The sequence below is a fragment of the Gopherus flavomarginatus genome, chromosome 5 (genome assembly GCF_025201925.1).
Source record: "Gopherus flavomarginatus isolate rGopFla2 chromosome 5, rGopFla2.mat.asm, whole genome shotgun sequence".
Taxonomy (NCBI): Eukaryota; Metazoa; Chordata; order Testudines; family Testudinidae; genus Gopherus; species Gopherus flavomarginatus.
In genome coordinates this window covers 54,598,817-54,626,707 of record NC_066621.1, presented here as the reverse complement: position 1 = coordinate 54,626,707, position 27,891 = coordinate 54,598,817, and the positions used below count along the sequence as shown (strand labels likewise).

Sequence of the window (27,891 nt, the reverse complement as noted above, 5' to 3'; positions counted from 1 at the left end):
AAATACATTGGTTGCATTTTCAGGTTACACTTTTAAAAAACTTATTGCAGTGATCACCATTTAAGTCAACATTTGCCAACACTTACCACACAGAAATTTGAGAAGTCACGTTTCTTTCCTATTGTGAGCATAGGAACATATTATATCTGTGTTACTGACTGATAACTAATTGTAAATGTTGACTTTTTAATGTCCACCACTACAGCGCTTTATATTATTGTTACAATGTATTATATTGTTACCTCTTTTGACCCCAGCATTTAGCCAAAATTCAGGGTCTAGCAAGTTATTTCCATTAGGAGGAGAAATTGATGACATGGTCAATTATTTCTTTGGTTCAGTCCTGTTTTATTTACAAGGAAATGGTCCTGTTTCCTGAACACGGAAGGATCAAATGGCAGGAGGCAGTTTCTCTGCTCACCGTTCCAAGTGTCTTTCCAGCCAGCACTTCAGCAAAAAGCTCTCAGCTTTTTCTCAGGATAATGCTACAAGCTGTTCTCTGGCAGTCCTTGGCTTTCTCCTGCCTTCTCTGTGTGTTTCTGTGGTGCATCTGCCCCTTTTCTCTCACACACAGACACACAGCTGCAATCAAATCAATCCCCTACCTCAGGATTTACATTTGGCATGCAGTGAAACCCTTCTACCCACACAGTTTGATTTTTGAGAGGCCTTACATGTAGCATATATTTTGGATGGACTATTTTTTCAGCTCTCTCTAAATGAAGGGGCATTTAATGTTCCCTCATTTAACCTAAATGGAAGATAGTTGTTATATCCACCAGCTTCAGTGAGATTGCTCCTAGCCCCTAGCATAACAGTATCATCTCTACCATCTTCTGAAGTTCATTTTACTTCAGAAGTGACACATTTCATTTTGCTGAAGGTAGTTCCTAACAGCAGGAAACATATATATTATATTACAGTTATTATAGTTACAGTTGTTTTACTTTTTTCCCCCTCTGTGAGCGTAGTTGAGTTCAATTCAGATAGTTCTTATGCTAACATTGTGCAAAGTACAAAGCAGGTAGCTATTTGATCTGAATCCAGAAAGCAGCTGCTATTTATTAACTGGCAAAGATGCATAAATCTACTCATCTGCTAACTTCCCTTGAATTGTCCTCCTTGTTGAAAACTACTTCAACCATAAAGTGAGGTTGGTCATTTAGCAGATAACTTGTTATTCTGCTATGCTACAGGTAAAAACTACACAATCCAACAATATTTCATCTGGCACATATACATATATACACATTCATACCAAGAAAAGCATGATTTTTATTAATTATATGTGAATAGAAAGTTCTGACAACCACAGCTCAGGAAAATCTAATATTATCCTCTCAGTCAGACATGAATGACAGCAATTTTTTCTGTTTTTTTCTCTCACACACACCTTACCCTCACTGAAATCCTGACACTGTCTAAACTCTGGGCTGAATTCTGCCCTCAGTTTAAATACATGCAACTCACACAAGGCAATAGTGTGGCTGGTGTGTAAAGACAGAATTTAGTTCAATGTGTTTAATCAACACAATTTCTAAACAAGAAACACTCTTGAGCACTCACTCACTTTCTGAGAGCTTGTCTGGATGAACAGTTAGTGCACAGTAAGCTGGGGTGTAAATTTGGAGCACACTAGCAGAGCGAAGAGATGCTCATAGGACAGTGGATTCAGTCTGTCCGAGCCAAAAACCACCTCCTGGAGCAAATGGAGGAACCGAGGGGACTGAGGTTGATGGTCCAGGAGAGGGCAGAGAGGTATGACAAGTGTAAAAGCATGGACTTTGAAGTATAAAGCATAGTGACTGCTGACCAGGAAACTTAAATCCCACAGAAGAATGGAGTAAGGATTCAAGCACCCAGGAAGATGCTGTAAGTGTGTGGATTCACCATCCAGTGAAGGACTTGGTATTGACAACCACCATTACAACAGTTGTGTCTACTATGGAGGCTGCAGTATTTGTAGTAGCTTGTATGGCTACCCAACAAACCTAACTCGTACTGGAATAGAAAAAGGTAGAAGATAGGATTGTGGCAGTGGATAGGGTCAAAGAGGAAATGGCACAAATGCACATGCTACCGGTCCAAAAGGTTAAGGCCTTGCAAGAACACTAATAAAGCGCTCCTCAAGGGAGCAAATCTTAGCCCAAGGTATGCTGCAGGAACAGGACCTGGCCCATCTCAGAATTGAAAAAGACACCGTGGAACAGCAGTGTTTGTTGCTGCAGAAGAACCTGACTAAGCTTTTGAACTTGCTTAAGGTCCAGCTGGTGCTAAAGTCCAGCATGGCTAAAGTTAAAGACCTGGAAAGCCTGAAGGCTGAAGTAGCCATCCTGAAAAAAGACTTGGACTCACGTAGAGTGCAATCACTTTGCATCATAAAGATGGATTGAGCCAGCAGGGACCACAGGCTGATGAAATTCAGAGCTGCCCTGTCCTAGGTCTAATGATATGGGATCAAAACAAAGCTGCAAGGCAAAGCCACAACCTGACCTCTGCTAAAAAGAAGAACCAAGCCAAACCACTCAAAACCCACCAAGATTGTGTAGTAGTCCACAGGGGGCGCTAGGGGTGAAAAAAGGATGGTGGTACCACACCCAGCGCCTAGGAGGCACTCAAGAGGTGAGTCCTCCCCATTACAGATGCAAAATGTTAGTGTTGCTCAAGATGCCACTTGGCAACCCTGTCAACCAATAGTAAACAGTTGACTATTCAAGAGCTCTTAAAGTGCCCTGACAATTAATTAATGTTACAACAGCATAATTCCGCCAGCAGGAACATTCTCCAGGAATAAATTAATTCCACTAGGCCAGCCAGTGAATCCTCTCCAATGGGGCCACTAGATGTTACAGTAATACTAATAATAAGCACAGGCAGAGGCAGTTTTGTTGTGCCTCTGTTTCTCCTGTCAGCTAGTAAGGATGTTATTCATGGCATTGGAGTACACTCACAATAACTGGTATTTGCAGTTTCCCTCCGTGTATCATTTGTGGGCAAAATCTGAGGCGTTTGCAGAGGGGGTGAGAGAAGCCCTAGAGGCAAGTTTGTGGGTGGGACCAGGGAATTTCACTGGCTATATGACTTTGCATAGTGGAAGAAAGTGAGTGAACCATGCACTGAGCCTACAGAAAGGCCAGCACTGTGGTAGTGACCATGGAGTGACTCTCTTGCTGGTGCAGCCTGTGGAGATGCTTCTTTACTTCTCAAGCCCAGGTACTTGAGCTTGGCAAAAGTGAGAAACATTTATCCCTTAGGCTTTTATTCATTCAAAAATGCCATTTTTGCTTCTAATAATCCTCTGCTTCAGTCCCATGGACATTATTTAAATGAACGCAGGAGCCTAATAAGGTGGCAATGAATTTGATTCAATACAGGTTGAGTTTGATGAAGGAAGGTAGAAATAAGTGTACCCTTAGCACTGATCTTTAGGTTGCACGTAAATAGGTGGTAGAAATAATGTCTGATACTTCAGAAGAAAAGGGAGAGTTCTGGACATCTCTAGATGGCATATTGTTATGAATTCTTAAATTGTTGAAATCAACCTAGTTCTTTGGCTTTACAAGAGAGAGAGCTGTTATCACTTATTTTATCAAGTGTTATATTACAGAGATGGAACTTGCATTTGGTCTTAGCTTGTCAACCTGATGCTCTTTGTCTCTGAATGTGGCCTATTCAGTTTGTAGCTTAAACCAGTGGGAATTTTGGTCTTGTAGTTAAACTGTCCAATAAGTGACAGAAAACTTGAAATGGGTATAACTTACAAAGGACATTTCAAATACTCTAAAGAAATTACAGTCTTTCAGTTTAGTGTTTTCCTGGTGGTGGTACCGTGTTCCCAGTAAAAGAGCCCCAGAGTGGAGAAGTTCTTGTTGTTTTTTGTTTTAATTCATACTGAATTGGGGTCTAGGTTATAATCGCAGAACTTTGTTTACAAAACACTAATTCCCAGTGTACACAAGGAATAAGTGCTGTGCTGAATGCATTTGATGCAATAATTTAATTTTTCCTCTGCGTTCCTGCAGAGAAAAAAATGGTGACACCAACCAGTTTGTCCAGGAAATGACTGTCAATGATGTGCTGCTCCCCTGACTCAGATAATCTAGCACACACATATTACAATGGTGAGCAACAGATATGACTTTTCTGAGTAAATTGGACTAGTCTAGTGGACTTTCTCAGGGAAATTCTCTGCATGCATGTAGCAGAGAAGAACTTTTATTCTTAAAATCTAATTACTTTTCAAAGAAACCAACATCAGCCTGGCAATACTTATGATTATTTCTTGCCCAAAGAGAGTAAATGTCAAAATTTGCCTTTTTTTTTTAATTAAGATAATTTTAGATGTTATGGGGCCTTCAAGGGATCCCTCTCCCCTTTTTCTATCCAATTAGCATGTTTTTCTCCACAATTTCTGCACAGGAATAGGAGTTTGCACCAGTAGAACTCAATGCAAGGTGGAGTCATAAGACTTACAATGAAGGGTCTACTTCCTACTATTGTATCTAACTAAGGATTCACATTTTTTAAAAATTCTCATTCTATAAATCTGTTTTTCACTGGTGACAACTGAAACTTCAGAAATCCATTAATGTGTCTTTGGGACCTTTTTGAATTCCCAACCTAAAATGGTACATCAACTTGCACAAGAAAAAAATTGACACAGAACTTATGTTGGATTCATTGGAGAATTGTTACTCTGTTTTAACAGTTCATTTATCATTTGCTGTGTATTTTCCAAGTATTTGTGTAAATTTAAATAATTCCATGTATTTATGTATTAAGTCCATCTTTCCTGTTTCACATCTCCATTTATTTATCCCTGATATGTTGGTTTCAGGGTTTTATTTTAAATTTTGTATTTGTTGCTATATTTTGTGCTGGTGAACAAGAATTCTCCCTTTCTTCATATGTTGTTGGAATCCTCAGATATTTTCCTGTATGCTTCTTGAAGTTCCATTTTTTTAATCTATTACATCAGTTACTACCTTTATAATCATGAATAAGAAATGTAAGTCCTGATTCTGTAAATATGCATGCATGTGGTTAACTTGACGATTGAAGGCACTGGAGCCACTCAGGAGGTTAAGCATTCGTGAGGAGAAAATACTGGTATCAAAGAGCTCTTTAATTTAGCAAAAAAAAAAAATAAGAAACAATGGATCAAAGTTAGTCAGACAAATTCAAGTTAGAAATAAGGGACAATTTTTTCACAGTGAGGGTTTTAACCATTGGAACAAATTGCCAAAGGAAGTAGTGGATTCCCCATCTCTTGATGTCTTCAAAACAAGACTGGCTGCTTTTTTGGAACATATGCTTTAGTCAAACACAAATTACAGAGGTAACTGGATGAAATTTATGGCCTGTGATGTACAGGAGGTCATTCTAGATGATTGATCTAATGGTCCCTTCTGGCTTTAAAATCTATGCATCTACAAATAACTCTTACGGAGTTAGAGCTTAGTGTTCTATTCCACTGTTTAACTTTAATTAAGGGTGGAATATTCAGATGCCTGTGAATGGAAATGTGTAAGTACTGGTAAAAAACTTGTATTAGGAACAAAAAATGTATTTTTGAGTTCCCAAAAGGATTTAAAATACTGCAGTTGCTTTTTAAAGAAAAATGTTGTGGAGTTAATTACAAATTATTTAAAAGAGCAGTGAAAAGATTTATAAATGTATAGATCTGAAAAATATATTTGCATTGAATGCATACTTGATGTTTTTTTGACAGCCTTGTTAAACATGGTGATGCATGCTTTGAGCCAGATGAATGCCCATGTTCATGGAAAGGAAAGGAGTACTTCCCAGGTGACAAAGTCATTTCTTCCTGTCATACCTGGTAAGCAGAAATTTGTCTGGCTGTTTACTGTTCTTGATTATATTTTTCAAACCAGTTTCTAGTATTCCATCTCCAGTAATGTTATTTTTACATTTGGGTTAAAATAAATGTTAAAAATAGAACTTTTATTTAGAACTGGAATATTATCACAAGAGACTCCCAAGTGACTGAATAACAGCATATTATTTGGAAAAAGGGAGTCGCATTATAGGCAGGAGTTAGAAGAATCATAATCTTGACTATCAGTATCCCAAGTTAATTAGATATCATTGTATAAAATACAAACACATAGGGCCAAATTGAGAGGTGAGGTAAATGGCAGGATAAGTTGCACATTGCTAAGACAGCCTACATGGGTATATATTGGTATAAGTTACATGCCAAGGGGTCAGAAAGGGAGACTGTATTGGAACTAACAAGCGTGCAAAATAAAGGAGAAATGGAGCCTGCTTTCATTTGCACCCACTTCTTCCTTCCTGACAACTGCTTCTCCTGTTAAAGCCATTCACCTTCTACTCCTTCAGTTTGTAATATATGAATCAGTATAATTCAATATGATTAGTCACCATATACGGTAATATCCATTGTATCATGTATTTCACAGGATGACTCCAACCCATAGTTTATTCATGAAATGAGACTTCCATTCATTTAATCAACGGGTATATCATAGTTATTCATTTTCAAACTAAATATATTACATGTGGCATAGATACATATTAAGAAAAAGAAAATATATAACATACTATATTTAGTGTAACTGTGCTACAATTATATCAAGGAGCTGAGTCCCAAAGGCCTTTTTTGGGGGGAAAAATTTCCCAAAGTGCCAAAGTTCCATTTTCAAAAGAGACTTTGGGGATTCTAGCTCCTAAGTCTTACTGAAAACCTTCTGTATGCTTAAGTTGCCTTTGAAAATGGAATTTAGGTTCTAAGGCTCACATAATTGAATTCTTAGGTGCCTATCTTCAGTTAGGCACCTAAATACCTTTGAAGATCCAGGCCTAAATCACTTAAGCAAATCTGAATTTTTTTCTATCATGCAAAACTCCCTTAAATTAAGGACAGAGTAAGGACTGCTGGAATTGGACTTACTACTAATGTGTCACTACCTGATTCCAAGATTCAGCTTCTGTTCGAACTACTATATTGTATGCAAGCTATTCTTTGTTACATGTGTTTGATTTTTTATTGATGTGAACTACTATGTAATGTATTAAATTTAATAGCGAGGCCATTTTCTTTTTACTGGTTCAATATCAGAAATACTGGTGTCTGGTACATTATGGAATCTACAGATTCAACATACAGTTCAGTGGATGTCGTTTCAAACTGTATCAATTCAACATGTAATATTTTTTTTCAGGGTGGGTTTTATTGATATCATTACTACATAACATTTCAGTCTGCAACCTATCCACACTCCTTAACACTTTCTAGAACTATATTTTACTGGCTTTGCTTTTTTATTAATATTTCTAATTTTTGAAAAATGATCTGTAAAATAATGGTGATTATTTGTCTGTTTCTGCACTTGATATTACACTATTGATCATACTTTTCAGTATCTGCCAGCACGGGTCATTTCAATGCACCTTCCATCCCTGCCCATCAATGTGTACTGCATACGGGGATCGGCATTACAGGACATTTGATGGACTCACATTTGACTTCATTGGAACTTGTAAGATTCATCTAGTTAAGGTGAGAATTTTTTTTTGATGTCTCCCCAAATCCAGATAAAAACTTGCAAATCTTGCAAAGATTTTTTTGCTACTTTTTAAAAAATCTTCACTTTATTTAATATCACATTGTTTCATTTGTATGATTAACATTATAATTTAAATAATTTATTTTTGTATTATATGCTAATGTTGAACAAAACATATCAGCAGGAAAAAGACAAAATGTACAGTCACATCTAGGGAAACAAATGAAGCTGACAGGGCCTGAGGATCTCCAGGCTTCTATGACATGCAGAGTACAATTCAGCTTCCATTCCTCCTCCTGCTTATCTGTACATTATGTTGATGTTTCACCTGTCACTTTATGAACTTTATCGCTGCTAAAACTTTGGACCATGAATTAATTAGAATGGTTTGAGGTTCACCCAGGCCAGTGAGGTGCTCAGTCAACATCTGCCTTATAATCCTGGGTATCTTATGGCTGTTGAGCTTTGGTCCAGAACTCTTACCCCAACAACCTACCAACAGCCCACAAGCCTCAACCTGGCTTTGCCCAACTTGTTTACTTCTTGCAGGGCTGACCTTAGTACCTTCCAGCCTTGAATTTGCCCCCAAATCATCCTACTGCAGGGACCAGTCCCTCTCACTACAACCTCACAGAAAAAGTGTTAATATAACATTCCAACTTGTGAGCTTACTAGAAGCACACACTTTATTGAATTTATAATTAAATCAAATGAGTTTATTAACAAAGGGGCATAGCTTAAGTGATAATAAGTAAAAGAGATAGAGGTAGAGACACAAGCACATTAAAGTGCTTACAAGCACATAAAATTGAAAATCACGTATCTAAAAGTCTAAAACATAATCTAGCAAGATCTGGTCTTTGTTCAAAATGGTTTCTCTCACCCACAGCCTCCCTTCTAGTTTTTCACTGGTTGACCTGGCCAGGATCCATCACAGAGATCAAATTGGTTGGTTCCTTTGTTTCCTTACAGTGAAGGATAAAGATGGAGTCTCTCTCTCCCTTATATTACCAAAGAAATTGTCTTTACCTTACAAGTCAGGAAAGCCTCCTGGGGATTCAGTCTCCTGTGTCTCTCTGGGGCAGGATCCATGTTAATTCTCTGACTCTTGAGTTCAGACTCTAGATATAACCCCTGCTGGTTTAACTTGATGGCGTTGTTTACTGCTAATATGTAAATTGAGGTAAACCCACCTTCGTTTGTGTATGACAGACCTGTTTATTACCTTTACCTAGCCTAAGCTGTCTTTGTCTTAAACATGTTATTGTAACATCATACAGAGGGGAACTAATAACTTCACCTATAAGGTTAACACTTGCATTTTACAGTTATATAATAACCAACATGTTATTAGCTTTCATATGATACGTCACAAGGTATATTTGTACAAATATTGGTGTCATGTGTAGGGTGTGAATACAGGAGTGCCTGGGGTGAAATATACTTATAGCACATTGAGGTTACTGCTACGGAAAAGAAAAAAAATAATCATGCATAACTATAGCAGTGTAGTATTGATTCAGTTTACATATTTTTTTTTTCTGCAGAGCACTTCAATTACTAGTTTTTCAGTCATTACAGAAAACGTTAACTGCTTTAATACTGGAATAATTTGCAGAAAGTATATTTCCATTAATGTTGGAAAATCTTTTATAACATTTGATGACGACACTGGAAATCCAGTAAGTTTCACTTTTTAGCCTCGAAAAAAGGGAAAATGTATATTTGTTACTGGATGGTCTTGTCTATATACAAATACTTTAAAACTATGCTAATTAACCTACAATTGCTTGAATCTCTTATACAGTAAATGCTGATTGCATTTGGCTAGTCCATTGGAATCATTGGGTGAAATCTAGGGGCCTGTGTTATGCAGAAGGTCAGACTGATGATCATAATGCTTGTTTCTGACCTTAAAATCTATGGATGAAGTCCTGTCCCCATTTAAGTCAATGGAAGTTTTGCCATTAACTTCACTGATCAGGACTCAAAAATGCATGAGTACACGGGGATGGGCTTTAAGAGTCAGGTTGCAACTTTATTCAACTTAGTGCCCCTTTTTGGTGTTTTCTACTGCATCTTCCCATAACAGGCATTTAGGTGGATCCACTGTGGGATTTATAGGGCTCCTATTATAAAGCCTATAACTGTCTACCCCTATAATTCAGCTTGCTCTGCTGAATCCTCTTACCCTTCCCCTACAAAGGAGACAAAAGGTACTAAAGAATGTTTTTCTATGAAACTCCAGGTCTCCCCTTTTCCCTTAGGCCTGAGGCCTATCAGCGAAATACCAGATTTCTAATTTCTGGGCACTGCCCTTTTTTGTCCACACTGGGTGCCGGCTGCAATTTATACTAAACATTTGTACAATTTCCAATATTAAATTTCTAAATCCTATTTCAATCCTTTCCTATCCATGGTGCTATTAGGAAGGTGAAAAAAACTACCAGATTCAGACAATTTGGTCGCAATGGGAAAAATTCCCTCCTGACCCCTAAAACAGAAAGTCAGTTGGACCCACAGTATCCTAAAAAACACTATTCCTGTACTATGGGGAGGGAGAGTGGGTTCAGCTAAAGTGGGTCAAGGAGAATGAGAGGTCCCAGGCAATGGTTTCCATTAATGATTATGCGGAGTTGGTGCTCATTTCTCTCTGGCCAGCCAACAGGCAACACTACACCTGGGGAGAGGAGGGGCCTACCTATGTGTACTCTTCTCCTTTAATTCTAAAGCTGTCTGGCGCTTTGTTGATCCAGTCAAGTCTCCCACCCATTAAAGTGGCATTTCATCCTATGAATCTGGATTTCAGAATACTTCCATACAATTGCATAAAATATGTGCCAGTTTCTAGCGTGCTCCATGGTTTGGGTTGATTTTTCATTACTCTAGGTCAGATTCTGCTATCTTCATACAGAATGTTATTTATAATATAACATATATAATATAATTAATTATAATACACCTCTACCTTGATATAACGCTGTCCTTGGGAGACAAAAAATCTTACCGCGTTATAGGTGAAACCGCGTTATATTGAACTTGCTTTGATCCACTAGAGTGCACAGCCGTACCCCCCCCCCCCGCCCCCGGAGCGCTGCTTTGCTGTGTTATATCCAAATTCGTGTTATATTGGGTGGTGTTATATCAAGGTAGCGGTGTATATAAAAGCTTTACTCAGTGTGAGAAAGGATGGCAGACTCTGTCCCTATATAGTTCAAGAAAGCACTCAAATATATGATTACATTAATCTATATTCAGGAAAGTACTTAAGCACGTGCTTAAGTCTTGCTCAGTTCAATGGAAATTCAGTTTAGTTTTGCAGCTCTCAGGCACCTGTTCAGCATTTTAGTATCCTATCCACTCATACTCTCATCATCGACACTGAAAATGTGAAAAGTCATAGATGTTTGTTTAAAAAAACCCCAAACACTCAAAAAAACATATAAGGCAGGTAATCCACGACAACTCCAGCATTAATCATGGCAAAAATCCCCCGTATATTTATTCCTGTGTGGCAATCACTCAGTATTGGGACAAATTTTTAAATCATTCCCATCATTCATTTTATTGATGTATTTTATTTCCTGACAAGCAGACACCTTTTAAAGACTTTACTTATATTATGTGATGACTTGTTTTGTTTTGAACAGAGTCCATCTAGTTACATAGACAAACTACAAAAAATACACTTGTGGAAAGCTGGATTTTTCACACTTGTTCATTTTCCTAATGAACACATCACCATTCTGTGGGATCAAAGAACAACTATTCATATACAGACTGGACCTCAGTGGCAGGTAGGCAGAGATCAACACACCTAAAGTCATTTGTACAGTATTGAAAGACTAACATAACTATCTGACCATGGTTCAGAGAATAGACTAGAAGATCTGTCAAACACATCTGCCAACTCAAACAGTTCTATAGTAATTGAATTAATATGAAGTAAATGATCAAAATTATAAGCAACTAAAAACGGGTGCTTATAATGGGATATGACAGGCAACCTTAAGAATGGGTAAGGCTAGTAGCACTGACTAATACATATACTTTGTTTAGGGTGAACTGACTGGATTATGTGGAAATTTTGACATGAAAACAATAAATGAAATGAGGACTCCAGAAAATTTTGAGTTAACAAACTCTCAAGAGTTTGGAAGTAGCTGGTCAGCTGTAGAGGTAAATAATAACAAAAATGGCTTTCCTAGTAAATCCTTGTTGTGTAACACTTTTATAGCTCATCAGCCTCAAAACCAATAATTCCATTCCTGGAATCCCACCTCAGTTGCAAACAGTATTTACAATACCTACTGACCTTACTATAACAAGTAATAAAAGTGAAGTGGGAAAAAAAGGACAGGAAGTTTTTTCTTCCTAAAGCACTGATATATGGAGGATTGATGTGCAGTATTCTGTTTTATGTTTGTTCTAAATGTAGTGCACTTTTTCATTAAATTTAGAACATTGCTCAAAGAGTAATAGAAAGTTTTAGAGAAACAGCCCTCTAAAATATTCCCATCTTTTGCACTATAGAACACTGTAATTAAAAAACTGTGTATTTTAAAATATTTTATATGCAGTATCTATATAAATATTTATTTTAAATGAATTAGTGTTGAGTATTTAGCTTAGCAGAAGGAAACAATGCTTTACCAAATCCATATGTACTTCTGAGATTGCTATTCAAAAGTCCAATTGAAACTTGTTAAAGTAAAACATTAAATAATGAAAAAACTCAAGGCTTGCTTATATGAGTAATCTTTATTATTCATTAAAGCAGGATTACATGTGTGAGTAAGGCTTGAACCCCAATAAAGTCAATGTATACAACTGTTGCTTTGTTTTTCCTTTTCCCTCAGAACAAGTGAAACCTTTTTCCACAATGGGCTGTTCCGTCTTCGCAGATTTACCTTCCTCTATTTAATAATAAGTCTTAGGTTGTCTTGACTCCTACGATGAGTGCTTTAGAAATGATGCATTTGATTTGTGCTCACATGAATTATTTGAAAGCTGATTTTTTTTTTAAAAAAAGGTTCTTTTTTGAAAGTTCAGATAGCACAGTGGTTGTGAAACAAGTTTCTGGGGAGTGACAATTTTGCTTTCTGGTTTAGTGTGTTGACAGCTCTGACATTCGAAATCCATGCAGTTTGAACCCACTTAGAGAGCCATTTGCCAAGAAAGAATGTGGGTTACTGTTAAGTGAAATGTTTGAAGCTTGCCATCCAGTGGTGAGTAGTGATGACAAATAAAATGATGTGAAGTTCTGTGTATATGATTAAAAAGAAACCTTATGTCACTTTAAATCCCAGTCCTATCTAACATGACAGAGAGAGAAAATGTGACCCATATCTGTTCTGCTTCCTATTCATTAGCACTTGCTCATTTACATGTTTCATAACGATCACATGCTCTCAGCTGATCTCCAGTTCATCTAGACACATTTAGCTATCTTGATATACTTTAGGGCCTGATTGTGCAACTCTTACAGCGTAGACACATGTAGAGAGCACTTTACAATATTTCAGCCAGAAAACTTAGCACTGGTAATAATTGATTTTTCTTTTAAGTTTGGTCACACACAACAAGACTTCATGACAATAAGAGAGGAAAAAAAATCACAGAATTATTTTTATGAAATTGTCTATATGGAGAACAGTTCATCACTAATTTCACCACATGTTTGATCACTTCTTAAATGATAATGTGTGTCCAATGGTTCTTAACAAGCTTGCTAAGTTTATGGTTAATTTGAGGAAATTAATATTTCTAATTTTTAGCTTATTAAAGTTTAAATTACAAGTAAACACTGTTACCCTGTCCCATACTTCAAGTCAACATAAACATCATATTACTGCATGGATTTCTATGTATCATTTGATTTAATTCAATAGTACTACTAAACAGTGTACAAGTTTCCCATAACTATGATGATGCTTTGTGTTTTAGGCAGACACTTAAACTAACACCTATCATATTTTGAAGTCTTACTTGTTAAATTGTCAAAGTCTGATAGCTCTGTATTGAGATCACTCATCAAAGTCTATGTGAATTGTTTTATGTTATTACAATAACATTTATATTCTTCAGGTTGATGTCACCTGGTTTTATTCAAACTGCTTGACAGACACATGTGGTTGTAACCAAGGAGGTGATTGTGAATGTTTCTGTACAAGTGTATCGGCATATGCACATCAGTGCTGTCAGCATGGAGTCGTCGTAGATTGGAGGTCCCCCAGAGTGTGTCGTAAGTTTTCTCAACCAAGTACTGGGCCCAGCACATTGCCAGTCTATACACTGGATCAAGTTCTGAAAAAATAACCAAAGTTTGAGTCACATGAGCACATCCCTTTTAAAGTCAGAGCAACGGCAGCAGAGCTGTTTGTTGGAGTCTCCAGTTCCAAAACTGAAGTAGATGCAGCTCTCTGCTTGGTTTCTATTCCCAATCTGTGTGAGAACTGCTGGTCACTTCTATATTTGTGGGTGACACACCAACATTTTCTTCTTTTCCCATTACCTTCTGGAGACCCAGCACAAGATATCCTATGGGATGTGGATGGATGGATGGAGTCACTTGTGTGGATTTTTCACTGCTCTCGAAATGTGAAGTGTCCACAACATAGCTGATATGAAGCTAGCTGGACAGCATATAATCACAGCATAGGCCAAGTCCAAACTCAATTATTTTGGGTGCAAGAGATAAGAGGAGCTGCAAGGGTCAAATCTTAGAGTCCCCCTGCAGGAGACAACATCTTTACATGCTTTACAACACTGCACCTGCAATGTGGAGGTGGGAAAAGATTAAAGAATGTTCTGAACAAAGTGTAATTCAGGATTTAAAATATTGCTATATTATTGTTTGTTATTACGAATACAGTTTTGATGAGAGGCTGCAGCTGAGATTGAGGCACAATTGTACAGCGCCTATCGCAAACACATCGTAAAAGATAGTCCTAGATGCAAGGAGTTTATGGTGTAAGAATGCAAGATAGACAAAGGGTGGCAGAAGGGAAGTATTTGTACATTACAGTTGAGAAGGGAGGCACAGAGAGATTACATGAATAGCCTAAGGTCGCACAGGGAGCCTGGGAGAGTGGGGAAGCTACATAATAGCTTCTGACATTGTGGATTATATGCAGGTACACCTGTACCTCAATATAACGCTGTCCTTGGGAGCCAAAAAAATCTTATCGTGTTACAGGTGAAATTGCGTTCTATCAAACTTACTTTGATTCACCGGAGTGCGCAGTCCCCGTCCCCCACCGGAGCACTGCTTTACTGCATTATATCTGAATTCATGTTATATCGGGTCACGTTATATCGGGGTAGAGGTGTATTTAATGTCAGCAAGGAAAGATTGTAAAGCTGAGTCTTGACCACTAGAGGTCACAAACAGATAACCTTATGTGTTTGCAGTGAATGTGTGCTCTGAAGTTAATGCATTTTTACTCAAATGTTGTAATAAATGCTTTGCCAATTAATAAATTTTTGTGCAAAATCTAAGTTAGTTGGCATTTGGTTTTGAGCTGCTTTTGTTTGTCCATTCATTAGTGGGTTAAAGGAAAACTTGTTTTTCTCTAAATTTCAAATCTGCAAAATATCTGTAGCTAAATGTTTCTTTCCTTTATTTTTTTTAGCGTACGATTGTGAATATTTCAATAAAGGTAAGTCCTACAATAATGATGAAGAGTTGGTAAGAAATCAAGAAAACTTTTTGTTGTGGTGTATAATTATTATCATTTTGAATAAAAGTAGAAACTTTGGATCCATCTTCCTGAAGAGAAATGGAAGTTGCAAACACTATATTGTTTTAATGTTCAGGTTACTGTATTGCAGGTTTGCTTTGCTGTTTCCAAGAGCTAGTAATCATGGAATCTACTTCATATTGAACTTAGACCTACTTCACTAATATATAACTTATTTACAATCAGGGCCGGCTCTACCCATTTCGCCGCCCCAAGGACGGCGGTGTTCTGCCGCTCGCCGGTCCTGTGGCTCCAGGGGACCTCCCGCAGGCTTCCCTGCGAAGGGTCCGCGGGTACCACGGCTCCAGTGGACCTCCCACAGGCGTGCCTGCAGAAGCTCCATCGGAGCCTCGGGACCAGCGGACCCTCCACAGGCTCGCCTGTGGGAGGTCCACCGGAGCTGCCTGCCACCCTCCCGGCAACCAGCAGAGTGTCCCCCATGGCATGCTGCTCCAAGCACACGCTTGGCGCGTTGGGGCCTGGAGCAGGCCCTGTTTACAATTAATGTAAATGTTTGAAGATTATAAATAAATAACTGTTCATTAAGTAACTAATGGCATATTTTATCCAATAGAATTTGTGCCAGCCAATCACATTAGTATTATAGTTGACAATTTCTCTTATGTGGTTTAAAAAATATAATCAGTGAAAACTATTGTACTGTGGAAATAAATCCAACTCCAAAGTTAGGAGTGTCCAGATTCAAGATTTTGGTTTAAATCAATCTATAGTTTATTAATAAAAGACCAGCTAGTCAAGGGCTAGTTTACTACATTATAAAGGAATAATAGCTTTAATAGTAATGTCTTTTATAAAACACTGAAAGATGATATTGATAAAAGAAAATATGATAGAAACATTGAGGTCATAATATCCTAGATGTTGTTTTAGAATCAATTCTCTTTCCCAAGACAGATGATGCAGTCACCACCAAACATGGTGTACTGTGTTATAATTAGTCCACATAGTAAATAAATGAAAATAAAATTAACAAAAGCTATACGTACTATCAAAGAAGAAGAGAGAAAGGAGAATATATGGAAAATATACAGATAATCTACAGTTCATTTTGTTCTATGCAATACCCAGTTTTGAAACAGATTTGGTTAATTTGTATCGTACAGGAAAACATTCCATATACTATAAGATCCCTCCATACTGTTTCATAGTTTAAAAACAACAGATTTACCTGCATCAGAGCCTAAGAAATCTATTCTTTTACCAAAGGCAAACTATTATCTGGAACAATTTTTACTGTACGTTTCCCAAAACTAGTGACCTCTAAAGATGCCTGAAAATTGAACTGGTATTTAGTACTTAGGACAACAGAACTGATTGCTAAATGATCTAGTCTCCCATTTTTATTTCCCTGGAAAGCCTCAAGAGGTAGCTAACTTTCAAGAATCAGAGGGGTAGCCTTGTTAATCTGGATTTGTAAAAAGGAACAAAGAGTCCTGTGGCACCATATAGACTAACAGATGTATTGGAGCATAAGCTTTCGTGGGTGAATACCCACTTCGTCAGACACGTGATGGAAATTTCCAGAGGCAGGTATAGATATGCAGGCCAGAATCAGTCTGGAGATAATGAGGTTAGTTCAATCAGGGAGGATGAGGTCCTCTTCTAGCAGCTGAGGTGTGAACACCAAGGGAGGAGAAACTGCTTTTGTAGTTGATTAGCTATTCACAGTCTTTGTTTAATCCTGAGCTGATGGTGTGGCTATCTTACAAGAAATAGCTACAAACAAGCAACTAACTAACTAAGACAGTCTGATCTGAGCAATTTTCAGGATTCAGAGTATCTTGTAAATCCGCCTGTTAAACCTATGAAGACGTTTGTTTCTTTTTGGATAGGGTCCAGACACTGCACTGGGCTTGTAATGGAGCCAGTTCTCCAGAAGGAGATTGGATGGGGCCTCCAGTAGAAGAGACTACTTGTGCCTCTTTACCCTCTTTGCTCACCATACGAAAGGGCCAGAGAAAATCTGACTAAAGGATTTGCCTTGCCTGGTAATAGGGGTTTTTAAAAGCATTTTCAATTTGAGCTGAATTGCTCATACAAGTGTTATATAGTAGGTTTTTAACTGATAAATTGCTATTTCAACATTTTAATTTAAATACTGGAAAATGCAGTAATAAAGGATTATTGCCATTTATAATTTCTTTTTTGTATTTTTCCACAAATGAAGTACCGTATGACTGAATGACTGGAAGTTTGAAAGCAGCAAAGAGTCCTGTGGCACCTTCTAGACTAGATGAAGTGGGTATTCACCTACGAAAGCTCATGCTCCAATACATCTGTTAGTCTATAAGGTGCCACAAGACTCTTTGCTGCTTTTACAGATCCAGACTAACACGGCTACCCCTCTGATACTGGAAGTTTGAAAGTGTAATGTTCAAAATTTAAGGACTGGAAACACACCTTACCATGATAAAATCAAGGAGCTCAATTTGTTTAATTTAAGAAAGTGAAGGTTAAAGGGTAATTTGATCACAGTCTGTAAGTATCGAAAGGGAGAACACAACTTTGTTAGCAAAGTCTAGCAGACAATGGTATAACAAAACATAATGTCTGGAAGTTGAAGCTAGAGAAATTCTGACTGGAAATAGGGTACACATTTTTAATTATGATGGTAGTTAACTAGAGCTGGGTGAAATTTTTGTCTGAAACTTTTTTCAGTGAAAAATGCAGATTCAGTCACTCTGAAGCATTGTATAAATTTGTATCAGTTTCATTGAATTGTTTCAGTTGAAAAAATCCTAAAACAAAAATTCTAAATATTTGACATATTGTGTTTTGACATTTTCAAGAGGAAATGCTTCACATTTTTTGGTTTGAAATGACTTAATTTCAAAATTACCTTTAATTGTATTAGAAATCAATCATAAATGTTTGAAAATAATCCAAATTGAAATAAAACATATAGGTTTTGCTGAATTTAAATGATTTGTTCAGCTTAACATTATTTTTTTTCTATCAGTTTGCCAAAAAATTTGAAAAAGGCTGTTTTTTGTCTGACTTGATCTTTTTTTCTCCAAATTTTTGGAACATTTGACCAAGGATTGTGGTGGATTCTCCATCACTGGAAATTTTTTAAATCAAGATTGGATGTCTTTCCAAAAGGCATGTTATAGTTTAAACAGGAATTATTTTGGGGAATCCTGATAGTCTGATTTATACCAGAGGCAAAACTCAGTTATCACAATGGTTCCTTCTGGCTTTATAATCTATGAAAAATGATTCTAATGATCCTTGGATGTAGCAAAGTAAAATTAGATAATAAGGGGTACATTTTCAAATTGTGATGTTAGTTTTAACTGTTATTAAAAGGTGTGGGCAGATAATTACTGTAAGTGTGAGTATGCATGTGTGTATATCTGCATGCGTGTATATCCACATTTGTGTTAGTAATAGCCATGTGATAAATTCATTTATCATACACCTTTCACCCCCTTCACCTTCTCTTTACCTGCTAATCCATCTCAACAGGATTTGTTATAATAGGCAAAACAGCTGCCATTAAAAAAAATCATCCTGCCACAAAAACACACTCTCCTTCTCCCCAAAATATTAGCCTAGCCTAAGGCTCAAGAAGGCTAAGATTCAGTCCTGGGCCAGTGACGGGTTTTTGTGCATAACAATGTTCTGACTTAGAGCTGTGCATCTCATATCCCTCCAAAGCTGGAAACAGATGCTTTTTATATTGCCAATTTATTAATGGGATTCAGTACATAATTCATGCCTTGAAAAAGCCTGAGATATCAGACTTTAATTCATGATAATTGTTAGTTATAGAAATGCGATTTCAGGACATTTTTATGGCTTTTTCTGATCCCTGTACTTTGCATGCAGGGGAACTAAGAGACCTGGCTTTAAGGCAGAAGGATACAAAAAATAGTCCCAGTTAATTTTTTAAAAAATAATCCTAAAAATATGTTTTTCTTCAGTATTATTGGTATAAGCAAAATAGGTGATGTTGTGACATCATAGGAAGTATTTATCAGCATGTGTTTGAGATCACAATGTAACTCACCCTTCAGCTTTATCAGTTGTGAATAAGACACCCAATTTCAAATTCATGCTGATAATACCTTTATATCACACTACTACACCACTGTGTGCACATGTATGCAAAAAGATAACATTATACATGCAGTCTTACTATCCAAGAAGTTCATTTATACATGATGACATTAGGCAGTGTGGACCAGTGCCTTAGGCTTTCTATCCTGGGAGTCTGAAGTTCTGGATTCTGATCCTGGCTTTGCAGGTAATCTTGAGTGTAAGTCATTTCTTAGAGGGAGGGATAGTTCAGTGGTTTGAGCATTGGCCTGCTAAACCCAGGTTTGTGAGTTCAGTTCTTGAGGAGGCCACTTAGGGAGCTGGGGCAAAAAACTGTCAGAGACAGTAGTTTGTCCTGCTAGTGAAGGCAGTGGACTGGACTCAATGGCCTTTCAAGGTCCCTTTCAGCTCTATGAGATAGGTATATCTCCATATAATATGACTGCTGTTAAATGGAGACAAGATGGATGAGGTAATATCTAATTTCTGTTGGTGAAAGAGACACAAATTTGATATTACAAAGAGCTGCTCTTGAGCTCTGAGAAAGGTACTCAGAATAAGTATTGTTTAACAGAGGCATTTATAATGTGATTTCAATAATACTGTGAGCTACTGGTAGCATCCTTATAATACAAATATATTAATCCTATAGCTGAAAATCATCTAATAAATGTTCACTATATTTCAGTATAGCTATTTAGCATTTAAATATATATTTGCTATAAAGTACTACCAGACATATACTAAATAAATCACATCAATTGCAAAAATGTTTGTATTATTTTGCATTTGTCAAATAGTTAATTTTCAAATGTGGAGGAAGATGTGTGAAACTTTACAAAACCTCAGATCATATGTATATGGATAATACATCCATTTCAAATTCAGGCTGATAAGATTCTTTTATATTGCACTACTTCAGCATTGTGTCTACGTAGATACAGGTAATATAATTAGGTTTGGCAGAAATTCAATTTTTATATTTTTTTGTAATTTTGGTGGATAATATTATTTATTTTTAAGCCTGTTTAGATTTTTATCGACCTTTAAATTTTCATAGTTGAGGGAAATTTTGGTGTGTGAGGGAGTCAGACAATTATTCAGTAACAGTAGACATTGAGATGCAAAAAGTTAAATCTTTATAAATGGTTAACACACAAACTGTCAAAACTACATGTCAAAATATGCCAAAAAATATCCTTAAATCAGCAAATCATACCTATGTTTACTATTCATTTGCTAATCCATTTGTAACAAGTCTAGTCTAAATCATTAGATAAGACTGTAATAAGTTCTTAAGCAGCTTTTTTCTTAATTTGCCTATCTGCAAATTTTGATTATTAGTAGAAATATTTTTTTCTGAGGTTTGTGTGTATACAGTAAAATCAATGTTTGCCAACATTTACTGGTAGAAATCTGATACTTCTAAGCCTAAATATTATATGTTCTTTCTTATTATCCATATCTAGCCATAGATTCTAAGGCCTGAAGGGATCACTGTAATTATCTAGTCTGGCCTCCTGCAAGATTATTGCCCACATGCAAATTTTGCTGTTTGGGCACATAACTAGGAGCACAACTGAGGTGTCAGCTACATATTATGTTAATTGAACCCAATTAAAAATGAAACCTAGAGGTATATGGAGGTAGGGAGGAAAGGGGAAAGTTTTCACAAACCTTTGTGAAATGAAGTTGGAAATTTTGTGCAGTCTAATTACAGCTAGTAGGTGGAAGTGTTGTTTGTTTTTGTTTTTTTGCGGGGTGGGGTTGCTTCGTAAGGCACTGCCATTTCATTTTAGCACATGAAGCCTGGAATAGTTTTCAGGCTGGAGTTGTTCATGTTTAATTTGCTACTACGTGATTGCCGAAGATAATATATGAGAGTTCAAGCATTTGTGACACTCAACATGAATATTAATTTTGGCTTCTCTCTCAACAGTTCTGGGAAAGGGTCCCTACAAACTGATCAGCTACTTGGATAGAGATGTTGCAATGGCAGCCAAACTGTTGGGTGGCTATGTTTTCCCAGTGAGAGCAGAAGATTTTGTTCCAGGAGATGTCGTGAGCTTTATGTTGACTTCAGGATGGTATAAACCCAAAGCACATGGTAAAGTCACTGCAACCTGAAAATAAACATAGATAAAGACAGAGACAGAGTGGGGAGTGAACACACACAGCAAATTCTGCCCTTGAAATACAGTCCAGCACCTCAGGACAGAATTGCTCACAGACCTTTCCTCTGCAGCTATCAGCTGATTCTAAACTTTAACGATGTCTATCAGCCTCTGCACCATGGGTTTTAATTGTGTGATTCCAGCTTTATAAATAAATACTTTTAGTTTTCAAAACAACATTGTAACCTCCACATTTGTGATGCTATTTGTGCATCCAATTTCACTGCCACGGGGAAAGTTTGTTATAATAAATATTTTAATTATCCTTCACCCAAGATGCACCAGAAATGTCTGATCCTGCTGATCAGGTCCCTAGAGAGCCTGTAAGGAGTAGACTCTGCACCTTGGACATGCCATAGAGCAATGTGTGGGACCATAGAATGGGCCATTGTGGGTTGGCTGAGGGAATTGCAGGGCTCTAACTAGTGAGTCTGGTCCCACTGTAGAACTGGCCCAAAATTACATGTAGGAGAGTACAGAGGGACAGGGGTGTTACTTCTGCTCTTAGTCTGTAGCAGGAATCTCAGTTTTTCTATACTAGTGCCCTATATCCTGCCTTTGATTTGGGGAGAAAGGTTTTGTCTCCTTTTCCAGCCGTGCACAGACCTCTTCTACTCAGGCCTTACCCTGCCTACCAGGATTTGCAGACTCCATTATAACATTAAGAGGATGTCATTTAGTCATCTGGCCTTGGAGGAGTCTACAAAGTCTGTATAACAATTTCTTTTCATCATCAGCCCAATTATATTGGAATTTCCTTCATGATTATCCACAGCAGCCATATAGATATGTAATTTGTAGTTTTATAAATTAGATAATAAACTGTATCCCAGAAAAATGGGTAAATTTTATTAGCTTCAGACCAGTGATAAAAGAAGACTGGGAGTTTTTGGTAATAAAGTAACTGTTATATACAGAGTAGGTGATACAAATTGCATTGCCAATGTACCCACTACAGCCAGTAATAGAAAAGATACTCTCTTCCATGCAATTCTATGTTTCAAATAAATAAATGTTGTCATACTTGGAAGATAAGTGGTGCTCCAGAAATATGGTACAGAGCATAATAAAACATCTGTTTAATGGAGATTATTTGTTCTCTGTGCCCTCTTTTAAAAGAAATATTATCCAGTCCTCAGGGGATAGTTGATTTTACAGTTGTTCTATGGTTATTTTAAACAGAATACCACAGTTTACAGAAAAATAAAATGAAGTAATTCTGTGAGCAACAGGTGCTCATAATGGACTCGGTTCTTTCATTGAGAAGTACCTTACTCTGCAAGTGGTCCCACAGAAGTTTGCTTGAAATCAGTGGGACTGTTTTAGTGGTAAAGTAATGGTCAGCATGTATAAGGTTGCGACAGTAGAGCTGTTACTAGTATAATGGTAGGCACATTCCAAATCTGTTTTTAACATTATTTGTCCTGAGGATGGCTGGAGAGCTGACTGCTTGGAAACTGAAAAACATGACCCTGCAAGCTGAATGTAAAATGCATTTTAGTTACTTCATTTTAAATGAATAATTGAGCTTTTGAGCTATAACTTCCAAATGGGCAAGCATAACTTTGTAAAACTGGTGAGACTGTATTTTAATTTTGGATAAAAATAAGGCTAACAAAGGTAGTGAACTGAAGTTATTTGCTCGATGTGGGCTAGATTACTGCATCCTCATGTTGACAAGTACCATACCATGCGTTATAGTCCTGTTGAAATCACTGGGGCTACCAGGTACTCAATATGAGTAAAGCCAGCAACATGTATGCATATTTAATATTTTTCCTTAAAAGAACTGGGCCAAGTTCATCCTTACTGTGCTATTGACTTTAGTGATGTTACACCAAAGATAAATCTGGCCCACTCTGCTTAGTCCAGTGAATATGTTGTTGTGTTTTTTCAGATCCCAGCTTGGTTTCATTTGAAGCAGCTGACAGACCAAATTATTTTCTTCATTTGGCTTCCAATGATACCCTGCTTCTTTCCAGATGGGAAGAAAGTGAAGAGTTCCACAACAGATCAACCTTTGCCATCCACAAGAACACATGGCTCCCAGGATACAGTTCCTTTGAGTCATTTGCAAAGCCAGGATTCTTCATCCACATTTCAACTTCTTCAGTTGATCTTTTGAAATACAAGCATTCAGAGAAATTCAGACTGTCGACTCTTTTTAAACTTGTAGGTAGGTACTAAAATCAATATTTTATGAACTATAATTTACTACTTTAACCACATTTCGAAAGTGTGGGAGCTTTGTGGGCCACATTCTGCCCTCATTTGCATCATCCAGCATTACTCTTTTGACTGGAATTACTCTAGACTATCACTGGTATAACTGAGAATTTGTGGTCTGATTCTTCTTCCTCACCATTGCAAATTAGGAATAACTCAGTTGAAATTAATGGAGTTACACTTGTATAAAACCAGTGTAAGAAATATGAAAATCGGGGGTTGTTTGACATTAGAAACAATGGGAAACATACAGTAAATTGAAATTTAAGGGAGGATGTGATGTAGTAATGATAGCAGTGGGGAAGATTATTTTGTTTACGTTCAACAGTTTGTAAAATACAGATTATTTTATAGAGTCACACTTGCTATGGAGAGAAGTGGAATAAAAAGAACCATTTGCAGAGTGGGGTATAATAAAACACACACAGACATGCAGATTAAAAAAATACATGTGAAAATAAAGCAGCTGAAGGAATGTGAACCAAATTGTGATGATTACAGTGAAGATGAATGTAGAAGGATGAAGTGAAGAGACACCATGTTGAGTTTCCCTGGAGAAAACATATTTCGTGTCTTTTCCATTTCCTTCTAGGTTCAGGAATTTTCTTATTTAATTTTTTGCATAAAGATTCCAGAATAGATTTTTGAGGAAAGTTGTTTAGGCTAACATGACTCTAATGTCATAGTAGAGGTTGAAGTACAACCTCATTCATGAAGCTTAAATCAATACAACCTGAATTGATAAAGAAGAGTAGTAGGTCTAAAGGAAAGTCTGAGCTTTAACATGGTAGTGGTTAGTATCTTTTTCATGTATGTCAGTGAGGGGACTCTCTCAAGATAGATCTCTGCAGCGTTCCTCCTATCCTTGGGACAAAAAGGCTTCTGTTCAAAGTGGGCAAGGAATAAGTGGGGCAGAGCAGAGGACTGGCTATACTCTGCTGAATTGTTTCCTACAGACCCTGCCTATGCAGAAATTCAGTCAGGAGTTAATGTTGCTTGGAACTGTATTAACTGTCTCTGGGTCCCCACAGTGGCTGCCATTAAGCAGGCACAAGCAGGCACCAGTCAATAGAAGCTATGTTGCCAAGGGAGTAGAAGGTCAGTGGAGCCATGTGGAGGGTTGGATGTTTGTCTGGTAAGCTCCTGTCTCTACAGATTTGTGAGTCTGGGAGGTATTTTTCCTCCTGCACACTTTAATGGTTCCCAAATCCCTCACCGTGTGTGTGTGTGTGTGTGTTTGTAGGGGGGAGATATTTCCCAGTAAATTCTGTGAGGTGAAACTCGTCCCTCCCCTTCCACAGGAAACTTCTCTGGGAAGGGAGTGATCTGGCCTAAGGATTTTAGCATTTGATGAGGAAGCCTAGTTTAATATCCTTCTATGAGTTGGGTGACTCTCTGAACTCAAGTGCACATTCCTCATGGGAGCAATCCACACCCAGCAATAAGACTAAAAATTGGTATAGAAAATGACATTATTAGCCCAATTCTGGTATGGTCCTGTGCCTAGACATCTACCAAAATCCCATGGACACCAAAGAATTTATTCCACACTGGTTTTGGCTCCCTGCAGAACTTATGGTGAGGCATTTCCACAGGCCATGCAGAACAGGAGCTCCAGTAGGACCTGTTGGGCACTCGTCTCAGCAATAGTACTCATGCAGGGCGTATTCACACTTGTAGGAGTAACTTGAAGGGACTGCTGCTGGCCAAGACTCAAGTACACAATTATACCATTTTAAAGAACAGACAGTATTTCATCAGCTTGTGTGCTAGATACTTCAGAAGAGGAAGAAGATAATCACCCTGCATTTATCTCTGTTGATCTGTACTGCCATTTTGTTAATTATAGATGGGCCTCAACTGTAAAATTCAGATCCTGGATTCAACTTCCCCACCCCCCATTACCCAAAAGATTCAAGGGTGTTTGGATCCAGAACTTTGGTTCAGGATCATATCAAATGTACCTATAATGATTTTATTTCTGTGGAAAGGTAGGAGTAAAGAATGAAGCAGCACTTGTAATACAGAGGGAATCCTCTGAAAAAGCTAGAAGGTCCTTACAAAGAGGGTCCTTATAAAGAAATGTGTGATAGAGTAAAAGTTTGATTTCCCCCTCTGCCAAGATTTTCTCTGCAGGAGTTACTTATGGATCACTTAAACTCTGAGCTGTTAGCTTAATGGGCCTGATTTTCTGAAAGATGCTGAGTGCCCTTAACTCCCATTGAAGTCATCTGGTAGCTATAGAAACTTAGGCACCCTAAAAATCAGGCCCAAATGCTTTTTCACAGAGCTGTGCATTGAAGGCTAAAGCGTGGCTCTGTGTTATGTGGCAGTAACCTCTTGCATGATCTAGCTGTATGCCACACCGACTAGTTCTGAGGCTGTTCAGCCTAGTGCACAAGGAATTGTGGAGGATATCTGCTCCTTGGATTGTGTGCAGCTGCTCAGGGGTATAGGGAGCTCATGCATATGGACACAATGGCTGCCCCAAATAACAATACATAAATCCTGTAAACCCCATGGAACTGCTTCAGGAGAGTGAGAGAAAGGTTGAATGTATCACTGAGAGAACAGTGTTCTCTCCCTTTCTGCTGTCCTATAATTGCCATAGGGGATGGTGAATCTTCTGCCCAGTTGTTCCCATGGTTCAGTCCCTGACGACCATTCCATTTTAGAAGGGTCAGCCAGGCTGCACTATGGACACTGGCTATGGATCACACAGACCATTCATTATCACCAGCTATGACTGTTCTGAAGGAGAACGTGTCCCTCTATCCCCTTCCCCACCCACTGGGATCACAGAGAGGCTCTGCCTTTTGTGATATCATCCCTCAGTCTTCAGCTGTCCTATGTGGCAATTGGGACAGGGAAGGGGAGGGATAGAGACACAGATTTCTCATTTGGGGCCCATGTGTCTGTTTCTGTAGGTGATTCTTAGGCAGTTACAGATCTTGTTGATACTGTAAACTGTTGCAATCTCTGTGCTGCATACATGTGTAGGGCCAGGATTTGATGCTGAATGCCTGTACTGAAATACCAGGAACAGATTTTTGAGATCTTGAGATTTTGAGGGTGCAAAATGTATATGAGAGAGTTTTTAGAGAGAGAGACAGGAAGAAGGTAGATGAGAGAAGATGATGGTGGGGATAGTACAGAGAGATTGGGAACTATTAACTTCCTTAATCAGACCTAATTTACAAACTGATTAGTCAAAGTCACGAAGTCCTTTCAGCCACACACCCTGAAAAAAGCTTCAGCAGGTACGAAATGCAGTTGCCTGTCTTCTCAGCAATACAGGTTTCTGTGAAGACATCCACCTGGTGTTGTGCTCTCAGCACCAGGTACAGAATCCAGTTTAAGGTCTCTGCTCTGATATTCAAAGCTTTTTATTGAACTGGCCCTAGCTACCTGAGAGGTTACCTCTTCCTCTATAACCATGACCTCCAATTACATTTATATTGTAATGGAAGAATGGAATTCTTAAATAGTAGCAACCATAAGTACAGGAGATGTGAAACCTTAGGAGCTGGATCTAGACTATGGAAATTACTCTCACTAGAACTGATAAAAAACAAACAACCCCCCCTATAAACTAATCTACCTATTTCTCTTGTAGATTTGGAAGAGAAAGGATGATCATTATTGTTAACTGTTTTAAAATACTTGAGAGCTGCTATTACATACAGGGGACCTTATAACAACTTACCGAGATATAAGAAGCTATATTGGCCTGCAAAATAAAATAAAACAGTGTGTTCATGAAGTAACATTTAGTTCAGCAACAACTTGCCTTGGGCCAAATCAGTTATATTGAATATGCTTAATCCAAAAATTCTTTGTGGAGCTTAGTGGCAATTATTACTTCCTCAACGTGATGGCTTGTGTGGTATTCTAAAGTCATTTACAAAATGTACATTATTTTTTATATGGTAAGGATTTTTATGCTATAATTTTAAATGGATCAGTAACTTGTTTACTGCTGCTGTAGGAGTATGTTCACAGGTAGCCCTGAAGTGCAAACATGTGATATCAATCCTTCATAGTCTGTCTCTGAAATAGCTTTTGCAAGCAAAAGAAGGAAAATAAAATATTGCAACAAATGAGACATCATTTGGCTGTGTTGTACAGGTACCATTA

At 37.7% G+C, this 27,891-nt stretch overlaps 1 protein-coding gene across 1 annotated transcript in view; it reads left to right on the top strand.

Moving 5' to 3' along the window:
* The window catches only part of OTOG (otogelin), a 168,740-nt gene that overhangs the window by 70,351 nt on the left and 70,498 nt on the right, over positions 1 to 27,891 (top strand). Inside the window, exons 24-33 of the mRNA XM_050955788.1 lie at positions 5,732 to 5,839; positions 7,405 to 7,543; positions 9,098 to 9,232; positions 11,201 to 11,347; positions 11,610 to 11,729; positions 12,662 to 12,778; positions 13,638 to 13,794; positions 15,185 to 15,211; positions 21,294 to 21,461; positions 23,426 to 23,704. Coding sequence (XP_050811745.1) covers positions 5,732 to 5,839; positions 7,405 to 7,543; positions 9,098 to 9,232; positions 11,201 to 11,347; positions 11,610 to 11,729; positions 12,662 to 12,778; positions 13,638 to 13,794; positions 15,185 to 15,211; positions 21,294 to 21,461; positions 23,426 to 23,704 — 1,397 coding nt within the window. The remainder of the gene's footprint in view (positions 1 to 5,731; positions 5,840 to 7,404; positions 7,544 to 9,097; positions 9,233 to 11,200; positions 11,348 to 11,609; positions 11,730 to 12,661; positions 12,779 to 13,637; positions 13,795 to 15,184; positions 15,212 to 21,293; positions 21,462 to 23,425; positions 23,705 to 27,891) is intronic.